The following is a 20,503-nucleotide window of genomic DNA, read 5'->3' as shown; positions in this document are numbered from 1 at the left end:
TGCGCCTAATGATTCTAGGTAGGCTCTGGACCCACCGCCACCCTGAACTGGATAAGCGGTTACAGATGATGAATGAATGAATGTTTTCTATTGAACCTTTGTTGATATATAAAAAACAAATTTTGTGTCATAAAATGGAATTAAGTGTATCAAAATGTGTTGCCATGGGCTTTAATCTAGACCAAAGACAAACCAACCCATTACATTTTGCAAGTCATGTGTGAACTGGGTTGAGTTTAAGCTTCAGTTACCAGCTATGATAGCCTCTTCTACAGATGCAATCATCAGACATGTCTGGGCTAAATAACTGGGGTTACAGAGAAACTTGTGCAAGATTTGTTGTTATCCCTTTACTGGGGTAAGAGCTAAGGGCCGGTGCTTGGCTTGCCCCGCTCCCTGCTCTGAGCTGCCGCTGTGGTTTCTATTGCACCTGCCAGTCAGTGCCACTCCTCCTCCATGTATAATTTATCGCATTTAATTACTGTGCTCGCAGTGACAGCCCCCCGCACCGGCTGAGCGCGGCCAGCACTGCCTCCCACTGCTGGAGGAACAGCTCATTGGCTTTGTTGTCTGATGCATCATCGGCTGTTTTTACCGAGCTGCAGACAAGGCGGCGGATTAGCCCTCCAGGCACACTGCAAATACATTAGCTGCTCTCTCCCCCCACCACCCCGCCTGCTGCCTTTCCAGACTGGAGGAAGCTCAGGGGAGCAGAGCCGGGGGTGGGTGTATTGGGGAGCCCCACTGCGGTGCCATACTGGGGAATTTGGAACACCATGGGGATGAGACGCTGCAGAGAAAGCAATGGGATCATTTGATTCCGTGGCAGTCACAGATAAAACTCTTCTTTCTGACTCGGGAATGAGGCCTCTTCAGTAGAATAGAAGACTCAGGAAGGATATAGTGGAACTGGGTAATGAGGCGAGCCGCAGCACAGATATAAGAGAACAGAACAGTAGGGCTTGTGTAGCAAGTACTTAGCAAAGTCATTGTGCCTCACACCGAAGGCGTGTGGAATTTACTGCAAGGCCTCTTCAATCTCGCTGATCATTTTTCTACAGTAAACTCAATCTCTCCAAATTCAACAGCATACAAGAAGTCTCACTCGTTTTTTCTTTCCACAGCCATTTCACCTTCAGTGTATGTGTGAACTTGGCACAACCCTCCAACTTAAATGATCACCCACATTCCTTATTTTCTTTGAACAAACTTTAGAACAACCTTTGTGAGATGGTGAACGCCACGATAAAGTATTTGTACTTGACAGAAAGATGACTGTGAAAAGCTCAATGGCGTGTTCACACGTGCGCCCAAACTAGACCTCACCCTGAGCTGGGACTACAGCAGGTGCATTAGCACTTCGTTCTGGCAGGCTTCGAGCTGTAAAGTCCAGACCCTTTCGGCCAAATAGCAAACCTGCTGTGGCTGTCATAGTTGGAAAGCCACTTTCTTGGTCTCCAATGTGACAAGCAGTGCTACTGCGGAAAAAAAATGAATATGTGCAATTTTAATGGAGAATAAAGTTGTTCTTCTGTGACACATTAACCATGGTGACCATGGTCCCATCTGGATACAGTGGACTCCAAATGCGTCCCCCATTTAAAATCTAGGACGTTTTGGAAACCACAAAACAACATACGAGTAAAAATAAAAAGCTATTTTAAGTAAATAGAAATAGTCAAATTACTAGTTTAAGTACGTTGGTGACACTTTACATGTCAACGTCTTTGTACAGAATACCAGATGTATTCTGTCTTATCACTTCAATTGAAGCACATGGTCTTGGTAATAAAAAGCACAACTGTAAATGATACAAATCTCTGTAAAGCACCCCTCATGGAGCTTCTTGCTAAATGTGACATTGTATTTATGTTAAATAACGGTTTAGTAATGTATCTTCTATTAAAAATAATAATAAAATAAAATATTTTAACCTTTTTTTCCACAAGTGTTGACAAGGTTGTTTTCTTTTATTGCGTGTGTGAGAAAATACCAAAAGGACTACGATCGCCATTTGAGCGCGCTAATCCAACACACAACGTGCTCTAAATGAATCTAACTAATATATCAGTAGAAAGAGGCCGACATGTGTAGGTGATGAGGACAGTGTGGCCCAATAACCTTTGGCCCTCTGATGGCTACAGGCAGAACCAGAGGTTACAACAACAGCTATTCACGGAGCTTAGCCACTGACTGGGTTAATCGAGCATGTGATGGCAGCATTTGGACTTCAAAAGCCCTACATGGGAAATTGGGTTTTACTGCTTTTCCAACCCCCCGGTTTTGCAGTTTTCCTGCAGCTCTTTCACAGCTCTGCCGATCCAGCAGGGGCCTGAGCATGAGGAGCATCATAAAGCATTCTCAACTCTTTAAAAGCACTGTAGTGTTGACTGTAGCAGCAGTAACAGTAGACATACTAACTGCAATCAAAGTATCAAAGCATAGACAGTGTATTCTTTGTTCATTACAGTGCTGACCATTGTCTCTCACACAGTTATATTGCCATGGTTTGTAATATGTAAATAAGCCCTCTAACACATTAATAACATATCAAAACCTCTTGAGCAAATTTAAATATCCTAAATGTATTTATGTGAATGTCTTTATCAGTTAGAAATATTCACAATACTTAGAAATGTATATTTGTGTACAAAAAGTGTAATTCCGTGCAATGCCGGCCAGTTATTAACTGCTTCTGATATTTGCATGGAATATTCCAGGTGCAATAAGCAGTAATAAATCACTAAATGGTATTAGGTTGATGCTATTCATCCTTGTGTATGGAAATACAGTATTAAATATTTGCATATGACCAACTATTAACAGTATGAAGCATTTATCCGTGATCTCACCTGCTCTTGGTTTTAAATTTAATTACAGCAAAGACACTGTAACAAACCCACATCTTCACTAGGTTCTCTTTAAACATCCATTCATTCATTTATTAATTCATTGTCTAACTGCTTTTCCAGTTCAGGGTCGCGGTGGGTCCAGAGCCTACCCGGAATCATTGGGTGCAAGGCAGGAACACACCCTGGGGGGGAAGCCAGTCCTTACAGAACAAGGCACACACATTCACTCACACTATGGACACTTCTGAGTCTCTAATCCACCTACCAACATGTGTTTTTGGACCGTGGGAGGAAACCAGAGCACTCGGAGGAAACCCACGTGGACACAGGGAGAACACACCTAACTCTGACCGTAGCGGAACTTGAACCCACAACTTCCAGGTCCCTGGAGCTGTGTGACTGAGACACTACCTGCTGCATTCTAACACATACTACCTGTACGTTTCCCTTTGCTCAGCCCTTTCCCAGCCTTGCTAAGCTAAGCCAAACCAGCATATACAAACACACCCACAGCACATTCCTCATCCAACTGATACAACAGGGCAGCGAGAGAAAGCACACCACTCTGGAACAGCCACGGCCATGTTAGTCCTTCAGCAAATCTGCAGCCAAGCACCGCAGCACAACTAACAAACCCACATACTTCAGTGCCCATGTCATTTTCCTGCACACTGACAGAGCCAAGGCCAGCACACGACGTCATGAGTATCCAGAGCTTTTAGAGGGGGAATAAATCTCAGGTTCACTGCTGTTAACAGTAAGAGGTTGTGTATAGATATATGTAGGCCAAATGCAAATTAAATGTTGATTAAAATACTTAATATCAGCTAAGCAAGTTCATACACGCTAACCGTATTTGCACAGTGCAGTGTAGGAAAACCGAATAAATCTGGTAGGCCAAACAGGCCACTAAAACAAATATAAACAGTGACATGGGTTGTCTTGTTTTACCTCTGAACTACTGCACATTAGATGCTGGGCCACAGCACAGCGCATAAGCAGTATGTCGTTTAAAATAAAAAAAGAATAAAATAAAAAAATGAATACAAATGAAGATGGCATATTTTTATGAAACTAACACTAGGATGTTTTGAGCCTTTACTAGGAACTTAATAATAAATAATAATCAAAAAATGTCTATCATTATGATTTGATATAATTGTCATGTTTGTTGTAACTGTGAATGTATTATAGGTGTTGTCTGTTAAATATTGAATTGGAAATACAGGTGTTAAAATCATTAAAGCTTCTGGAATTCATTGCGCCTGTTTACACCTGGCTTTAATTTACAATTTTTAGACCCATAGGAAACGTATGCAAACACATGGAGAACACGCCAGGCGTGAACAGTCCCAAAGATATGGCACTCACTGTCTAGGAGGAGTCTAGTTCTCTGCCATAATGAAAAACAGCAGTAGCTTAGTGTAAGGCCTCTTTACTGAAGGACTGCCTGTAAAAATGTATGTACTCTAGATATGATTTGCCATCAGAGACAAGTGCACTGATCTCAAGAGGTTGGTGACAAAAACCACAGATAAACAATAACAGAAAATCCATTTACAATTTGATTTAAAGAAAAATTCTGTTCATAAATACACTGTGTACACAAAGGACATAACAGCTGAAGAATCTTGGGACGAACTGTATAGATGAAATTAAATTGAACCTAAATGATTTCGGCATGATGGAGTGAGGAAAGACAGGAGCTAAAATGGTTTCCTAGAAGTTTGAGTAAGACACTCAACATGTGGTGTAACCTTTTCTTGGTTCTGCATCTCTCACGTACGATGGAATGTTATGAGCACTGATTAATTCATAAGAAGACTAACATTCCTTTCTGAGTTATATTCCACTCCTTGGTGAAGCTGAAATGATTTATTATTTTTGTTTGGTTCTGTGTACCAAACACAGGCTGAGTCACATGGTCAGCAGACAAGGGGAAAAAAGACATTTGTAGTGCTTAGCCTTGAATTCTCAGTGGGTCAGTGCAGTGTGGATGACTAAACTAAACGGAGCATCTCCCAGGCTTACACAGCAGCCGTGTGTCAGCCCGCCTGGATTCTTAACTCATTAGACATGTAAACAAGGCCAAGTGAACTGGCGGTGAACCACAGGGAGACTGGACTACCCCCCCCCCCTTCCTACCTCCCCTCTTCTTTCTCTTTTTCATTTGCTTTCTAGAGCTAAAACACTGCAGCCTCATAGGGCTTTTGTGCTACTCTGGGCTTAGGAATATCACGACCTGCCATCTAACACATTCCTCTTGGACAATATCACATTTTCAGACAATACCAAAGTGAAATGACTATAAAAGACTGCACACAGGCCTCAAATCACATACTACCCAGCGCTGAATAGTAACAAAAGACTACGAAATAACTATGAAATAGTAGAAATGTCGTTCTGTATCAAGACATTACATTTTTTGATGAATGATTAGATGTTCACTGGATATTAAAAAAACATTATTCACACAATATGCTGGAATGTTTGTCAACCAGTGCAGAAATGAAACATTTCATTAGGCCATCTGCCACGGGAGACAGATGTTGCTCTGTAAGGGGAACATATTTCTTCCAAGAAAAGCATGTTTCTTCTCTCCACTGCCCGTAGCCACTTGCGTAGCATTTGCTTCTTGTTTTTGTAATTTTTGTTTAATAGCATTGAGTAGTGCACAGTTATGACCAATTTCCCAGGTTATTTCTTTGGTTAATCACACAGACAAATCCTAATCCAAAGATAGCATGGGTAAAACTAATTTTACTTGATAAACCTCTGAATGACTGGTATTTGTAGGTCCATTATCTGCATAAAAAATATCTAAAGGAGTTACAATAAAAGCTGTGAATGGTATTGGCTTGTGTTCATATGTATCCCACCAGCAAAAGTTAGAGTTTTTATCTAGATAATATTTACAGATGCATCCTGTCCAGAGAGAGTGAGAAAGGGAGCAGCGCTTTCCCTGAGTGAAGTCATAAAGAAATAATTTACTCCCGTCCTCTTCCTTGGCTCCGTTTTAGCACACATTTTCACTTATCTTGGGCCCGCAGGCACCAGGGAGCAAAACTAAGCCTGATATTCCTCTTTGGTTCTTGAGCTGACCACGGGCGCTAGGCGAATCTGAAAGGTAGGCTGTCATGACAATTGGTAATGCTAGCCTAAAGAGTGCAGCTGTGCCAAAGCACATTCATATGCAGAAGGGAATGAGAATTGAATACAAAGTAAATAATTCCTAGGATGTGAGAGAATCTTTAAAAAAAAAAAATCTTGATCCTTTTTGTAAAGTGTCTGGTTATGCTCAGAGTCCAAACATAAATGTGACATCACTCAGTAGGCTAGTGTGTGATCGCTGCGGTTTACAGAGTGACTCATCCGGGGCAGGCAGGGGTCAGGGCAGTGGACGGCTCATCACTAGCTCAGCCAGACGTATGATCAGCACGTTCTGCTATTCGTTACAGCACAGGAAAACTCACCCTTGATACAGGGCTGAAAGATTGTGTACGGAAATCTCTATTTATGTACTTTTTTTTTTCTTTCTAATGAGGAAATCTAATCAAACGACACAGAGCTTGTGAACTGCTTGTAGATCCATTAGTGGCTCCCAGCCCTGGTCCTAGAGTACCCCCTTGTCTTGCATATTTTGGTGTTTGTCCAGATCCAACTAATCATCTCTTTTCCAAGTCCTTTCTGCGCTGAAGTGCATGTGTTTGAGCAGGAAAACACAAAATAATATGCAGGACAGTTGGTACTTGAGTATAAGGGCTGAAAGCTTGTACATTAGGCCAATCAGAAGCAGACACACACCGTTGATGATAATCACTTGCATTCACAGTACAGGTTTTTACTCGTTCCCCAAATCCTTCAGACCTACAGTGATGCTCACAGATAATGGAAAGTCACTACAATGCAATATTGCACTCGTACGTGCCACTGCATCTACGGCCACATTAAGAATAAATATACAGTAGGAAGTCTCTATCTAATAAACCTAATAAGATGCTTCATCTTCCACCCACTCACACATACACCCTGCATTTCTTCACCATCACAGCATGCTCGGTGTGGCTGTCAACACGTGTGCACTGGCACAGAGTGTGCGGAGTGTGTGGGGGGTGTAGAGTGTGGTGGGTGTGGCCATGGGTGGTCTCTGGTGGCTCGCAATAGCTCCCGCTCACATTTCATTGGCTCCTAATGACATCATGGATGAATGCTGTAATGCCAGAGATGCAATTTGTAACATCAGAGGCACGCTGGAGTGGGGGCTTGGGTTCGATGGATAAAATGGATTCGTGGAGGATAAGTTTAAAAACTCAAGATTTGAGGAGAGAACATAGATTTCACTCCGTGATGGAAGCAGCAGCTTCGCAGTCTAGCAAACCCTTGAGACGCTGTCCAGCTCCAGCCTTGCTGAAAAACATTGTACGGCTAAATCAATTGTAAGGCAATCCCACTTATCACAAACCTTTAGCTCCAGCAGCTAAAAACCATCGGAAAAAGGCACATATTTTGTCCGTTTTGTTGCAAGTTCATGCCAGATGTGAGGAGAATTGCCTATAAATCCATGCTGCAGTAAAAGGGCTGTTTGTCCAAAACTTACAGTAAATGCACCTAGTACAACCGACCTAAATACAAAAGAATCAAGTTCAAATAACAATAAAGTACTATGCTCTTTACTGGCGTGCAGCACAACTTCCAGAACCCAGCCTCCATCAGTATAAAACCCAGAGTTTGTTAGGAATAGTTCTTTTCTGATTGGTCTCTTCGGCTCTATAAACAAAAATGTTTTTCTTTAAAATAAACTCACAATATTGAGTATGAGAAGGAAGCGGTATATTTGTAAGCACTATGAATGGTTTCTTCTCATACCTCCCCTAATACAACATGGTTCACTTCCAGCTTCTCCAGCTTTTAGTTGTTCATTCACTAATATTTAAGCACTGTTATTTTAGAGCAGAAATGCAGCATCAGGGAGGGTCTCGGAGCTTAGCTGGGTGTTGTGCTCAGTGATTGGTGGAGGTGGAAGAAGTGGGGGCTTTAACGTGTTATAATTGGTTCACGTCTCTTGGTATTATTTTGTGTGTGAGTGTATGTATTTATTTATTTTTTATCGTGCACAAAAAGTCGTTACCAAAAATCATTAAAACATTACATACAGATGCAAGAATACATTACGAGATAATTTAGTTTAATATGATGTTTTGAATAGCGACTGAACAAACACAGGAACAACATAACGGTGGTGGTTTTATATCAAATCTGAAACCATCATGATGAATAAAACAAAATTAAAATAAAATCAATAAATACTTACAGAAAGCTGTCCACGCAGTGAATAAACTGTAAACATAATCCAATGGAAAAGCAGTATCCCGGTGTGAAAATGTAATCCTGACATTGCCACAGAAAAGACCTTTATTATCCAAAGTCCCAAAGTTGAGCACAGACGTCCATATTAACGTGGAGTTTTTTGGTGTGGTCCATAGATCTGCAACAGACAACAACTTTAAATTCATCCCTAAGGTTCCCCCACTGACTTTATACAAAACAGCAAACTTTCCTCAGTCTACTCCGACAACACATCAGCAGACGAAGAGTTTACTGGCACTTTTTCAGACATTTTGAGAGCGCTGGAGTCCAAGTTGTAAACAAGTGTTAAAATAATAATGATAATAGTAGTAATAAATAATTGAGGCTGGAAAAATTCCACTAAAGTTATTTTGTTTTCAGGCAGCTTTACAAGCACAATCAAAACTTATAAATAAATAAAGCAAAAAGACAACTACAGCAGCCTTATTTTCCAGCCTATCATTTGTCTCTTTTTGAGCATCCAATATATATTTAAATATAAAAAATCATTTATAAACAAGTCACTTAAAAATATAATGATATAATATTAAATAAATATGGCATGGGTTTGGACAAACAGTCTGGAATAACTGCATCACTCGGGATATTTTGTAGACGCTTGATTTTAATTAAAAAGTCTGGTCAACACTTCTATTTTTATTTTTTTCTGTTTAAAATGTGAAAAATAGAAAAGATTAAAAACGAAAAACTTTCAGAAAGCAGTTGTAACCTCACCATTTCACTGCACCAACACACGTCTTCATTCTCCATAATTTTCCCACTTTTACTGAAGAGAAAATAATGGATTCCTACACAGTTCTCAGTGCAGTGTTTTGGTGGGATGATTAGGTGAAGGCAGAGTGTTTTGTCTGTTTCTTGAGAGTATGTTTGCAGCTGTGCAGAACAAAGGAAAAGGCGAGCGTGTGCACCGCTCCAACTTCTGCAACAAAGGATTGAGTGGCTCATTGTACCTGTTGCTCATCTGCACCTCTTTCTTCTCCATACCCTGCCTCGCAGCTTTCAGTAAGAGTCCAGAAAAAGGAATGACCGAGCAGATTTGAGTTAATACACGAGTTCTGTTGATATATTACCGAAATAGCTTCACTGGCTTTGATAAGAGACTGGAGAATTCAACTTTAGAGTTCTTGTATTAGCTCTGCTCCTAACTCTTAAACCTCATTTGTTTAAAAGAAAATAACAAGACAGTGTTGCTCCTGCATCATTTTATTTGCTTATTTCTCTCTGATCAACGTCCTTTCGACGAACAACTTTGACAGCTGCGTGTGTTCGTGCGTCATGGCTCAAGTCCCACAAAGAGACGACGACAAAAGGAAAAATACATCGCAGTAGTCTTTTATAAGTGTTCACCGTCACAAATCAATGTTAACACCACCAGTGTTTTATGCGGAGAACTTTGTTTGAGCATCAATGCCGTTCCTCTAGAAAACCATCAGCAGGACAAAGGAAAGCTCTCCAAGTTTTGCGCGCTGACGCACCAACTCTGAGAACTTTTTAAACACCCGCCCCCTCAAAAAAACAACAGATCAGCAGCTGAAAAAGTGCGTTTAAAGCGGTGGATGTGTGTGTGGACGCGCAGCGCGGACTCACCTGCGGGCTCCTGGCTGAACTTGGAGAGTTTTGGAGGGATAATATTGGTGCTGCTGGCTGTTGATGGCTCCCTTTGTCTACACGTGTGAAGTGAAGTGAGGGGGGGTGGGGGGGTTAGGGAGGGGGTCTGCAGCTCGGCCGCGCCTTCTTCACTTCACTCCCAGTCCCGCCCAGCGCGCGAGCTCAGCTCCTTTCAACAAAGAGAAAGACCCTCCACGACCACCCAGTACAATGTAACTAAAAGAGACTAACTCAACACTGAGAGACTAAGTTAATAAAGTGAGGCTAATTTAACAAATACTGACTCAGCACAGTCGAACTTACTGAACAAAAACTAACTTTGTCGAGTCCCTTTTATAAAGAGAGGCTAATTAAGAAAGAGAAGCTAATTTAACAAAGAGAGGCTAATTAAGAAAGAGAAGCTAATTTAACAAAGTAAAGATGGCTCTACAAAGAGCCACTAATGCAACAAAAAAGAGTCAATGCAAGACTAACTTCATAAACAGTCGCTAACTTGGAGCTCAAACTAACTTGATAAAGGGCTAACGTACAAAAACTGTAGCAAAGAGTCTAACTCAAGGCAGGTAAAATAAACAAAGTGATTCATCAAAGAGAAGTTAACACAACTAAGAAGTGCACTACTTGGACAAAACCTTACTAACAACAACAACAAAATAACTAAATCAAAGAAATCTTAGCGGTCAGGCTAATCTATTTCAAAACGTCAATAAAGAGAGCGCAACTTAGAAAGGCTAACATAACAGACAACTCAACTTAAAAAATAAACACTAACTCAACAAAGAGCAGACAGTTAGATATTACCTCAACAAGGAAGAACCACCATAAGGAGAAATTAAGTAAACTTAATAAAATGACCATATAAAGTACGTAACTTGAATGAATGAAGCAAATGTAAGACATCAAAAATCTAGCAATTAATGAAAACAAAGCCATGAATCTACAAACAACAATAAAATAGAATACAATTCAGGTATTCTGCAATAAATAACAGTATATTTGCCATAAAGGATCAAATTTCAATTTTGTTAAATTAATCATGTTAAGATGATAACATTAGTTATCTAACTATTCATATTTGTTTATTAACATATTGGTCTCAGGGTAAACTTGAATCTGATCTACTCTTCCTGTGACGTAATTGTGTAAAGTGCCTGAGAGTAATTTGTGATATTTATGTATATTATTACAGAATGTTATAAGTAAGCAGGTCCTTATGCTAAAGTCCATCCGTACGAATTAATAGGGTGAATTAAAGGAACGTTAGGTAGTATGTTTAACTTAAAAGTACAGGTTCAAATCATTGTTACACTTCATTGACCTGTAATAGGAGAACGGAGCCTCTGTCATTGCTATTTAGGGCTCACCACTGCCGATGCTGCACTGTGTAACTTTTGGAGGCAGGTAGGGAACCTCCCCCTTCTCTCCCCCCTTGATTTCAGGACAGTGGTGTAAATATGAATTACACTCTGAAACTGTAGGGTCAGCCCAGGTGTAAAAATACCAAATCTTGACTAGTGCTCCTTTAATAGGAGTACAAAATATTAATGATACGAATTTCATACATTTTGTTAAAGATAAGTAATGTTATGCTGCAATACTAAAGCTGGTTAACACAAGTTAGTCATTATACTATATTGAAGTAGTAAATTGTTGCTCTCCAATCAAAAATTTGTATTTCCATTTTCGTGGATTTTTAGTTTACGGCATCATTTGAACACAGTAGCTGTCCTTCATACTGTGTGTGTGTGTGTGTGTGTGTGTGTGTGTGTGTGTATATATACACATAGTATATAGTATAGTAAGCACATAGTGAAGTATTGTTCTGTTTCTGCCCAATTGGGAATCAGTCCCCCTCGTGTGGTGTGCAAACAGGAGTTTGGAAACTCCTGAAGTCATCATGCAATCAAGCTACTCTTCAAAAATGTATTTTATTATACAATAATATGTGATGGTAATATGGGATAATGATTTTGGAGCATGTCAGAGACACCGACACTCTCAGCCAAATTAACACAAGCTAGTCATTATACTATATTGAAGTAGTAAATTGTTGCTCTCCAATCAAAAATTTGTATTTCCATTTTCGTGGATTTTTAGTTTACGGCATCATTTGAACACAGTAGCTGTCCTTCATACTGTGTGTGTGTGTGTGTATATATATACACATAGTATATAGTAAGCACATAGTGAAGTATTGTTCTGTTTCTGCAGTTATAGGGAGTCTGTTTATCTGGAGAAGACGCTGTCATCTGTCTCCATGAGAAATGCATACTGTGAATTTAATTATGAACTGTGCAATGACTCTGAACAATTATTTGGGTTTTATATGATATTGTATTTTATATGTTAAATCCAAATAAAGCATTAAATGTGTGTATATATACACACACCCCCACCACCTCAGTCAGTGGTTCTTAATATTACACAATGTAAATGCTATAAAGGTCCTGTGACCACAAAATATTTCATATTTTATTTTATTTATTTATTTATCTTTTATTCCTCCAGATTTAGGACTTCTCTTGAAATTATATTAATCTTAAATATTTTTTTCACTGACCAAGTTAATAGTATTTTGTAAACGTGAACATATTTACACACAGTCAGCACACTCATAGTTGAGACCAAGGCATACCACCATCTGTGGTCAGATGTTCCTCTTCTTGATAAATCATATGAGACAGATCTGGTCAGCAGATAGGCCAGTCAGGTGCACACCCTCTTGTCCAGAAGCACATGATTGGTCTGGAATTGTCTTGCTGAAATAACCATGGACATTCAGGGAAAAGACATTATTCTGGCTTCCTTACCTTGCCCTTCATGGACTGAGATTTCCCAGGATTTTCCTGAATATTTTCAGTCATACTATGTAATATAGCCAGTAAAGGATCTTAATATGCTGCCCCATTCATTTTATATATATATACTTTATTATTATAATAAACTTTATTTATATAATATTTAAATGCACCCCCTACAAATATTTTTTTAATAGTTTAGGATTTTTTTTACCTTTAATCACTGTATTATATTGATACATTAGAAAAATATGTAATATTCTTTGTATTGACTTGCCTGCCTAATAATTAGGAAAATGACTTGTAAAAGATGTAAAGATGTTTACTATTCCCACTGATTCCAATTGGGAATCAGTCCCCCTCGTGTGGTGTGCAAACAGGAGTTTGGAAACTCCTGAAGTCATCATGCAATCAAGCTACTCTTCAAAAATGTATTTTATAATACAATAATATGTGATGGTAATATGGGATAATGTGAGATTTTGGAGCATGTCAGAGACACAGGTGCTCTCAGCAAAATTGCAAGTGCCTGAATAATTTGAGTTATTAAATAAATAAAATGGAAAAATATAAAGTATAAATTTCAGATGTTGCTAGTGAAGTTAGTACTTTATGTTTGAATGCAGGAAAAGAATGAGGTGGGATGGGGGAGTCAGGGGACTTTAGGGCAACTTTATCATCCACCAAGGACACATTAATACTAGGCTTAATACTCTTCAGTGTCCATGTTACTAAAGTAAGGGATCCAAGTGTTGTAGATAATATTTATTTAAAAAAAACAACAACAATACACTTAACAACAACAATAACATTAACTGTGTGATCAGTAAATAATGCAGTAATACTCTGCAACTGGATGCAAACTAACATTGCCCCCAAGCTACTTTATTTAATAATTATTTTAAAATATCTTGCATGTGTGTATTTAACAGCAGGATATGATGCATTATATAATTGTGCCTTTTAGATATTGTAAGATTGGCACAGTAAAATTATACTTGTGTAATTACTCTGTAAGTAGAGACTGGTGTCTTGTTTATTTGCCGATGACATAATGTAACTTTGTGTGTCCACTCTAGTTATTCTCACTGTAAAGAGATGGTGTAAATGTAACTTTTGGTATCTCACCCTTGATTGTTTTTCACATTAGCATAGTTCTTATTTTTACATTTAATAAAAGTCTTTAAGTCTTTTCGTAGATTTTATGTGTTCAGTAACAAAACTGGGCTGTTCAAGTTAAAGTATGTCAAAGAGTATGTTTTTCTCCTCAAGTCAAATACACAACAGTTTACAGTAAATTCTCTTGTGATTTTATAACCTTCTTTTATCACTAGTGTGGCAACATATTTAGGGTACACTCAGGTCTGTGCTCAGGGCGAGCTACTGTTCCTCAGGCAATGGGGCACTATTTAAAGTACAAACACTGATACTGCCTCTCTCAAAGCTGACACCAAGACTGTTTTGATACAAACACAAAGCCTGAGGCAATGCAAAGCTGTGGCTGGTGGTCTCAATCTTTTTCTATCACTTGTATTGTTGGTCATGCATTCATTTTCTGCACAACTCTAGCCGAGTTAGGATTACACTTGTCAAAGGAATAAACTGAGCATTTTTAACACATTAGCTCTTAAATATGTTTGGGTTTTTTATGGTCAGGAAACACCTACAGGTGACAAGTTTGGCTTGTTGTGTTTGAGCTTATTCTTTGTTATACTCAAAGGTGCATATTATATTATTATACTCAAACTTAGGAGTGATTTGTGGCCCTGGGTGGTACAGGATATTATAAAGAGAGCAGTGAGTACCTGCTTCCATTTACAGTAATTGCCTGCCAGAAGGTGTCTTATGAAAAATAAACCCATGTCTCTTTCATAGAGAATGCAGTCATGTAACACACAGCCAGGCAGACACTGTGGACGCCCACACACAACTCCACTAACAATACTTGCTCTGTGTATCTGACCACTCTATATCTGTCTTTCTCTCTCTCTCTCTCCTTTCTTCAGCCTCCTCTGAGACCGACAGGCTGGTTCGTCTCTGGTTCCCTGTCTGACACCCCTCCCATAGGGAAAGAGAGAGATTTGGCCAAAGCCCCCTGTTGAGTTGCTCTTGGGACTCTGCTGCAGTTTGAGTATAATCAGCTAAGAGGGAGATGTGGAGAAGATGGGGGGAAAAAAATGCCTCTTCATATCACTCACTTCAAAGTCTGGTTTCAAAGTACTGGCAAAGCTAAGCGGGTTTTTGAACGTGTGGCTGTTATATCCATTCCTTATCAAGCTAACATCATTCATTTAATCATTTAGTCTACGAAGGGATACGCTAACAGTTACGAAGTCTCTTGTTCTAGAGCAGTTTAACTATGCAGTATCGCATGTGGAGCTGGAGGGCCCTAGCTCCCCACCCACCCCCTTCTTTTTCTTCAGAACAGACTGTGTCTGCTGGAGGGGGAGGGGAGGCAGTCTGCTAGACATTCAGCAAGTGAATGCATGAAGCCCCAGTGTATCACCTTTCACATTTTTCAGAGATATGCTTGTGTGACTTTTATTCTTGGTATTTACACTGTGGTTAATCTACAGGGTGTTTAATTTAAAGCCCCTCAGCAAGAGCACTGGTGTATGCTCATTATCACCACCAACAAAGTCAAACACAGATTTGATAATGTTTTGGAACAGACGTTAGACACGCTGCAGGACACACCCACTTTTTATGCCAAAATCAAATGGAAACAAGTCATCAGAGCATGATTAGGGTTCAGTTCCAGCTGATTTTATTTCCTTCCTGAAAAAAGGGTTCTGTACAGGAGTATATTAACAATCTGACAGGCAGTGACTTGACACATTTAGCTGGCATGAGATTTCCCCTCAAAAATGTGTTATGGCATGATTAGACAAAACAATATTTCTACACAGCATATTGCACAGAATGGATGAAAATAAAGTTAATATAATTAAACTGTATATATATTTATATATAAAAATCCTCAACAACCATCTTTAAAGTAGGCTAAGCAAAAAAGTGTATAAAGATAGCTGTTCTAGTGCCTGTCATGTTATAGCGCAACAACATACATAAAACACACAATCTTTTTTCTTTTTTTTCTGTTTTTTTAAGTCTTGCGTATAATACAGTCAACTGTACAAAGATGATTTCACTAAATTTTTCAAAGTTTCTTTTTTTATATTATTTTTTATATTTTCTTACTGAAACACAACAGCTATAAACCTGAATCAGAAATACAAAATCTATCCACCATGCCGTAAGATACTAAAACAATTAGCCATACTTAGTCGACAAGTAGAAAAGATTAAAATAGTCAAATACAATGAAAGTCGCAGCACAATAAATCGTCGCAGACTCGAAATCGGCGGTTCGATAGGTCGCGATTTAAATTCTGTCCAGTGGTTGAAAGAAAACCCGAAACATCTCGATACCTATAGAAAAAAATGCAGAGAGATTTGGTCATTTAAAGCTACAATCTCTGTGTTCAGCAAAGACTCTGGAGTGAAATGTAGAAATGTCCTTTCGAAGGCTATATACTGGGGGTGGGTTGGAGAAAGTGAGCTGTGTCTTTAAGACGCCTGCAGATTGAAGCTGTAAACACGGACAGGAGGCTGATTCAGAGACGATCAGCCAACCTGGGTCTTAAAATGATAGGAAATCCAAACAGCCAAACACACTGATTGATACCCCCATTTTTTTTTTTATATATCTATATATATATATTTATATATTTGTACAAAAATACACTGAGAAAATAATCAAAGGTTTCCTCTCTTTAAGTGTCAAAAGTCTACATTTAAATATAAAAACAAAATTAAATCAACAAGTTAAAACTCTAGCCCTTCTTCGGAGAAGGAGACAGGTATTGTGAATGTGGGACAAGAACAGAAAAAAAAGGGGAAAAAAAAACAAAAACATTGGCCAGTACTATATAAATACATCCATATAAAAAATGGCATTGGAACACATACACGTATAAAAGAAACACAATGCTGACAAATCCAGAGCATTTTCCTCAACACGTAGAACATCTGAGAAAAAAGAAGAAAGACAGGAGGATTTTGGTCCTGAATCAGTAAGAGTATAAAGTTCAGCACAGATTTGAGTTTGTGTTTGAATCCTGAAGTTTTAAGCATGAAAACAGCTGGTGATTTTTCTTTCCTTTTTTTAAAAAAAAATCAAAACAAAAAACCTTTTCACTTTTTTCCTAGGAATCAAACATAGCGCCACCTATCCACTTAAAATAACCCTACAGCTAGTTCAACTGTTCCACAGCCTGACAGAGAAAATCTCAATACAAGAGAGAGGACATTTTACATGCGTTTCTTTTCTTCTCAGTTTTTTTTTTTTTTTTCCTTTTCTCAAAAAGAGGTCTCACCTTGTTCCGAACTCCACCATAACTGATTAAAAAAAAGGTCTGTACCTCTTAAAAGTTCACATGGCGAGTCCTCAAAAGTCCCCTTTGTCTGTTGGAAAATGTTCTTAAGTTAAAAAAAGGTTTAGAAAAAGTGGCGGACCAAACGCCTGCCCTTCACGTGCGTGCAAATCAATCACAGTTTTCCAGTTCACAAGTGTTCATCATTACCGTTCTTATTATTCTCTTTCAAATGTCTCCAGGAGCTCTTCCTCCGCTTGTCTTCCCGAAACACCTCGAGTCCTTCACCGAAGCTGAAGTCGACTTCCTTTCTCGAATTTTATTCGAGCTGAAGCTCAATAACAACAGGAGTGTTCGGGTTCAGCCCCTTCCTCCAGTCCGTTTCCCTCACCACAAACTTTTGCCTCGACACTCTCGCGAGAACGTTCTTCGTGTTGTTGTTGTTTATTTCAGTTTCCCGAGAACAAGGAGCTCCTCTCAGCCTCCGAGACCCTCAGAGTCAACTTTGCGCTGCTCTCGCGAGACCACGCTCCGTGTGGTTGTTTTTTGTGTTTTATTTTTTGTTGTTGTTCAAGCCGTTTATACTCTCCGCCGCCGTTCTCAGTACGTAAACACGAGGTTGGATATGGTGGACTCAAGCCAGTCCCCGGAGATCATCTCGCTCACCTCGGGCGTGCAGTAGTCCGGGAAGTCGAAGTGCGAGCCGGACTCGCACGCGCTCAGTTCCCCGTCTCGGTCCAGCGCTGTCACGGAGCTGCTGCCCATGCTTCCCAGCGACACGCTGTCGAAGCCCGGGCTCGCACTGGCGCTCGCGTCGTCCTCCAGCTCCTCGTCCGAAGACGACGACGAGGAGGACATGGACGAAGCGGAGCAGGACCGCGACGAGGCCGTGGACGAGAACGGTGTGGGAGACGAACGCCCCCCGGAGCTGTAGCCGCAGCTGTAGCCGTACACGTGGGCGCTCCTCGCGCTCTTGCCGCCTGCACCGGGTGATTCGGCTCTGTCGCGCGCGCCCGCGTCCTCGTACAGACTGAGAGGGTCTGCGCACTCTGCCGCGGTGCTGAGGGTCGGGCTCGCTGGCACCGCCGCTGTGCACGAGCTCCCGCCGCCAGTCACTCCTCCGGGGGCGTGCACGCGCCTCGACTTTTTGGAGGCGGGCTTGCACTTGTAGAGCGGCGCGTGCTGCTGCTGCTGTTGCTCGTCCACCACTTTCTGGGACTTGCTCGCGCTCTTCTTAGAGGACTTATTACCGGAGCTCGGTCTGGTTCCGGTGGCTCCGGTACTGGCGGCGCCCCCCGCGGTCTTCGCCTTCTTCCGGGGCCGGTATTTGTAGTCCGGGTAGTCCGCCATGTGCTTGAGCCGGAGCCGCTCCGCCTCGCGGATGAAGGGCACTTTGTCTGCGTCGGTGAGCTGCTTCCAGCGCCGGCCGAGCCGCTTGGAGATCTCGGCGTTGTGCATGTCCGGAGCGCGCTCCATAATCTTGCGCCTCTCGATCTGGGACCACACCATGAAGGCGTTCATGGGGCGCTTGATGTGTCCGCTCGGCGTCTTACACCAGCCCGGGTCCCCCAGGCGCGACGAAGAGGATGAAGGTGAAGAGCTGATGTCCAGCTCCATCGTCCCCGAGTCAGCGAGGCTGCTCGCTTCCTTCTGCACCATGTCGCTCTCTTTCTTTCTCTTCTCCTTCCTTCTCTCTCAGCTCAGAGTAAACAAACAAGCAGGTAAACAAGTCAACAACTTCTTCACTTCAGTTTCTCTTGGTCCGTCCCGCCGTAGTCCAAAAAGTTTCAGCCGAAGCAGAAAAAAAAGTTCACGTCAACTCGGGAGCGAGTGTCCCGAGAAGGAGGAAGATGATGAAGAGGAGGAGGAAGGCTGGCTCCCCTCATAGCCCCCTTCTCTAACCCTGGCTGGTCGCGTGTAGCTCTCCTTGACTCGCTCAAACTTCTGAAACGTGCCACTCGTCTCTCTTCTTCCACTCTTGCTCAGTTTCTCACGCTCTTTCTCACTGTCTCACTCTTCCTCTAGCTTCTCTCTGCTCTCCTGCGCTCTTGCCTCTCTTTATCCCTCCGCTGCTCGCAGCCTGCAGCCAATCAGCGCCTGTCTCCAGCCTGCCTTACCGTCGAGACCACGCCCCCCTCTCCCGCTGATTAGACGAGGCGCGAGAGGTGGGGAGGGGGGTGTTTTGTGGGGGGGTGGGAGGGATGGGGAGTGGGGGAGCCGTACAGGGGGTGGGATGGCAATGGGCGCGTGCGATGAGGGGTGTTTGGGTCTGACCTCATTCCAGCAGCACGAGGAGGACAGTTTGGGGTTCGCAGAGACACGCTGATGATGACAGTGTTTGTTTATGTTTGTTTATTATTTTGTTTTGTTGATTTCAGCAGAGGACGGACGGACCTGTTGTGTCAGAGCTTTGACTGGAGAGAGATGAATAGAAAAAGTCCAGGGAACACATTTATTTGTAAATATACTGCAAATGTTTTAATTAAAACAATAAAAATGTAAAAGGTGCCATAACTTTGCACAGTCCACATTTGATTATATTTTTGTTTTCTCCTCATTGTTTATATATATATATATATATATATATATATATGCGCCACATTTTTACTCTCTCTTTCCCGAGCAGTGTCTGTGAGCGCAGACGAGACGCCTTGTGGTCTTGTTATGAAGCCTAGAGAGAGCGAGAGCAGGGAGCCCACGCATTGCTTTCTGGGCCACAAGTGGGCGGAGTCAGTGAAAAGGCGGTTTTTCTTTTTTTTTTCCTTTTTCTTTTTTTTTTCCACAACACACAAAGCTTTTGCACTTATTCTCATTCAAAATAATCCCAGAGTGACACAGTCTCTCTTCACCTGTTTTCAGTGTCCTAGCAGTCCCTCACCCTGCTCCCCATCTCTAGGTCACGTCTGTGGTTTAGTTGCTCAAAGAGGTCTATCAACATCATCATATCATTATCTTCATCATCATCATAATTTACCTTTGCAATACATAATTCTGTTCTGGCAGTGGAGGTTTTATTAATGAGTGATCCTTCTGAATCTTCCTCTGAGGAACTCTGGGCAGTATTTTCGGCCACTAGATGGCAGAGTGAAGCCAAGAGCTGCACCACAGGCCTCTATGTTTCGGGTCTTTATTATTCTTGCAGCAGCAGAGCAAATTACATAATGCCTCAGAGGTTTATCCAAAAATAAAAAATAAAAAAGAAAGAAAGAAAAAAAAAAAACAGTCCATATCAGCAAACTGTTCCTGGAGCAAACAAGCAATCCAGTAATTCCTCATATTTCACATATCTGTAGAAGTACAGGCGCCCTCACTGCACTTTGCTCAATACTTAAATTGACAGCATCAGATAACAAAGCGTCCTCACTTATTTCAAACAAAAGAGGATACTGAGGTATAGAAACACTGTTTCAAAACATACTGGTCACTCCTCAGTCCATACGCTCCAGATATGGATTTCCGTGGTGTAGTTTACAGCGGCACTGTGGCGCAACACATAGTGACAC

The 20,503-nt window shown here is 41.1% G+C and overlaps 1 protein-coding gene and 2 long non-coding RNA genes across 4 annotated transcripts in view; 1 reads left to right on the top strand and 2 right to left on the bottom strand.

The window, feature by feature from the left end:
- The window catches only part of LOC136708863 (uncharacterized), a 103,237-nt gene extending 93,347 nt beyond the window's left edge, over positions 1-9,890 (bottom strand). The window contains exons 1-2 of the long non-coding RNA XR_010804404.1: positions 9,807-9,890; positions 8,164-8,337 (exon numbers count right to left, since the gene is read on the bottom strand). This is a non-coding gene — a long non-coding RNA (uncharacterized lncRNA). The remainder of the gene's footprint in view (positions 1-8,163; positions 8,338-9,806) is intronic.
- The window catches only part of LOC136708862 (uncharacterized), a 252,879-nt gene that overhangs the window by 203,276 nt on the left and 29,100 nt on the right, over positions 1-20,503 (top strand). The window lies entirely within an intron of this gene.
- Positions 15,265-19,162, bottom strand: sox4b (SRY-box transcription factor 4b). Its single transcript, XM_066683132.1, has 2 exons — positions 17,211-19,162; positions 15,265-16,056 (listed from the first exon to the last, which is right to left on the bottom strand). The coding sequence occupies exon 1, from the start codon at positions 18,657-18,659 to the stop codon at positions 17,601-17,603; it is 1,059 nt and encodes a 352-aa protein (XP_066539229.1). The 5' UTR covers positions 18,660-19,162; the 3' UTR covers positions 15,265-16,056; positions 17,211-17,600.

Source organism: Hoplias malabaricus, chromosome 10 (assembly GCF_029633855.1).
Source record: "Hoplias malabaricus isolate fHopMal1 chromosome 10, fHopMal1.hap1, whole genome shotgun sequence".
Classification (NCBI taxonomy): Eukaryota; Metazoa; Chordata; class Actinopteri; order Characiformes; family Erythrinidae; genus Hoplias; species Hoplias malabaricus.
This window is presented reverse-complemented; position numbering and strand designations above follow the sequence as displayed.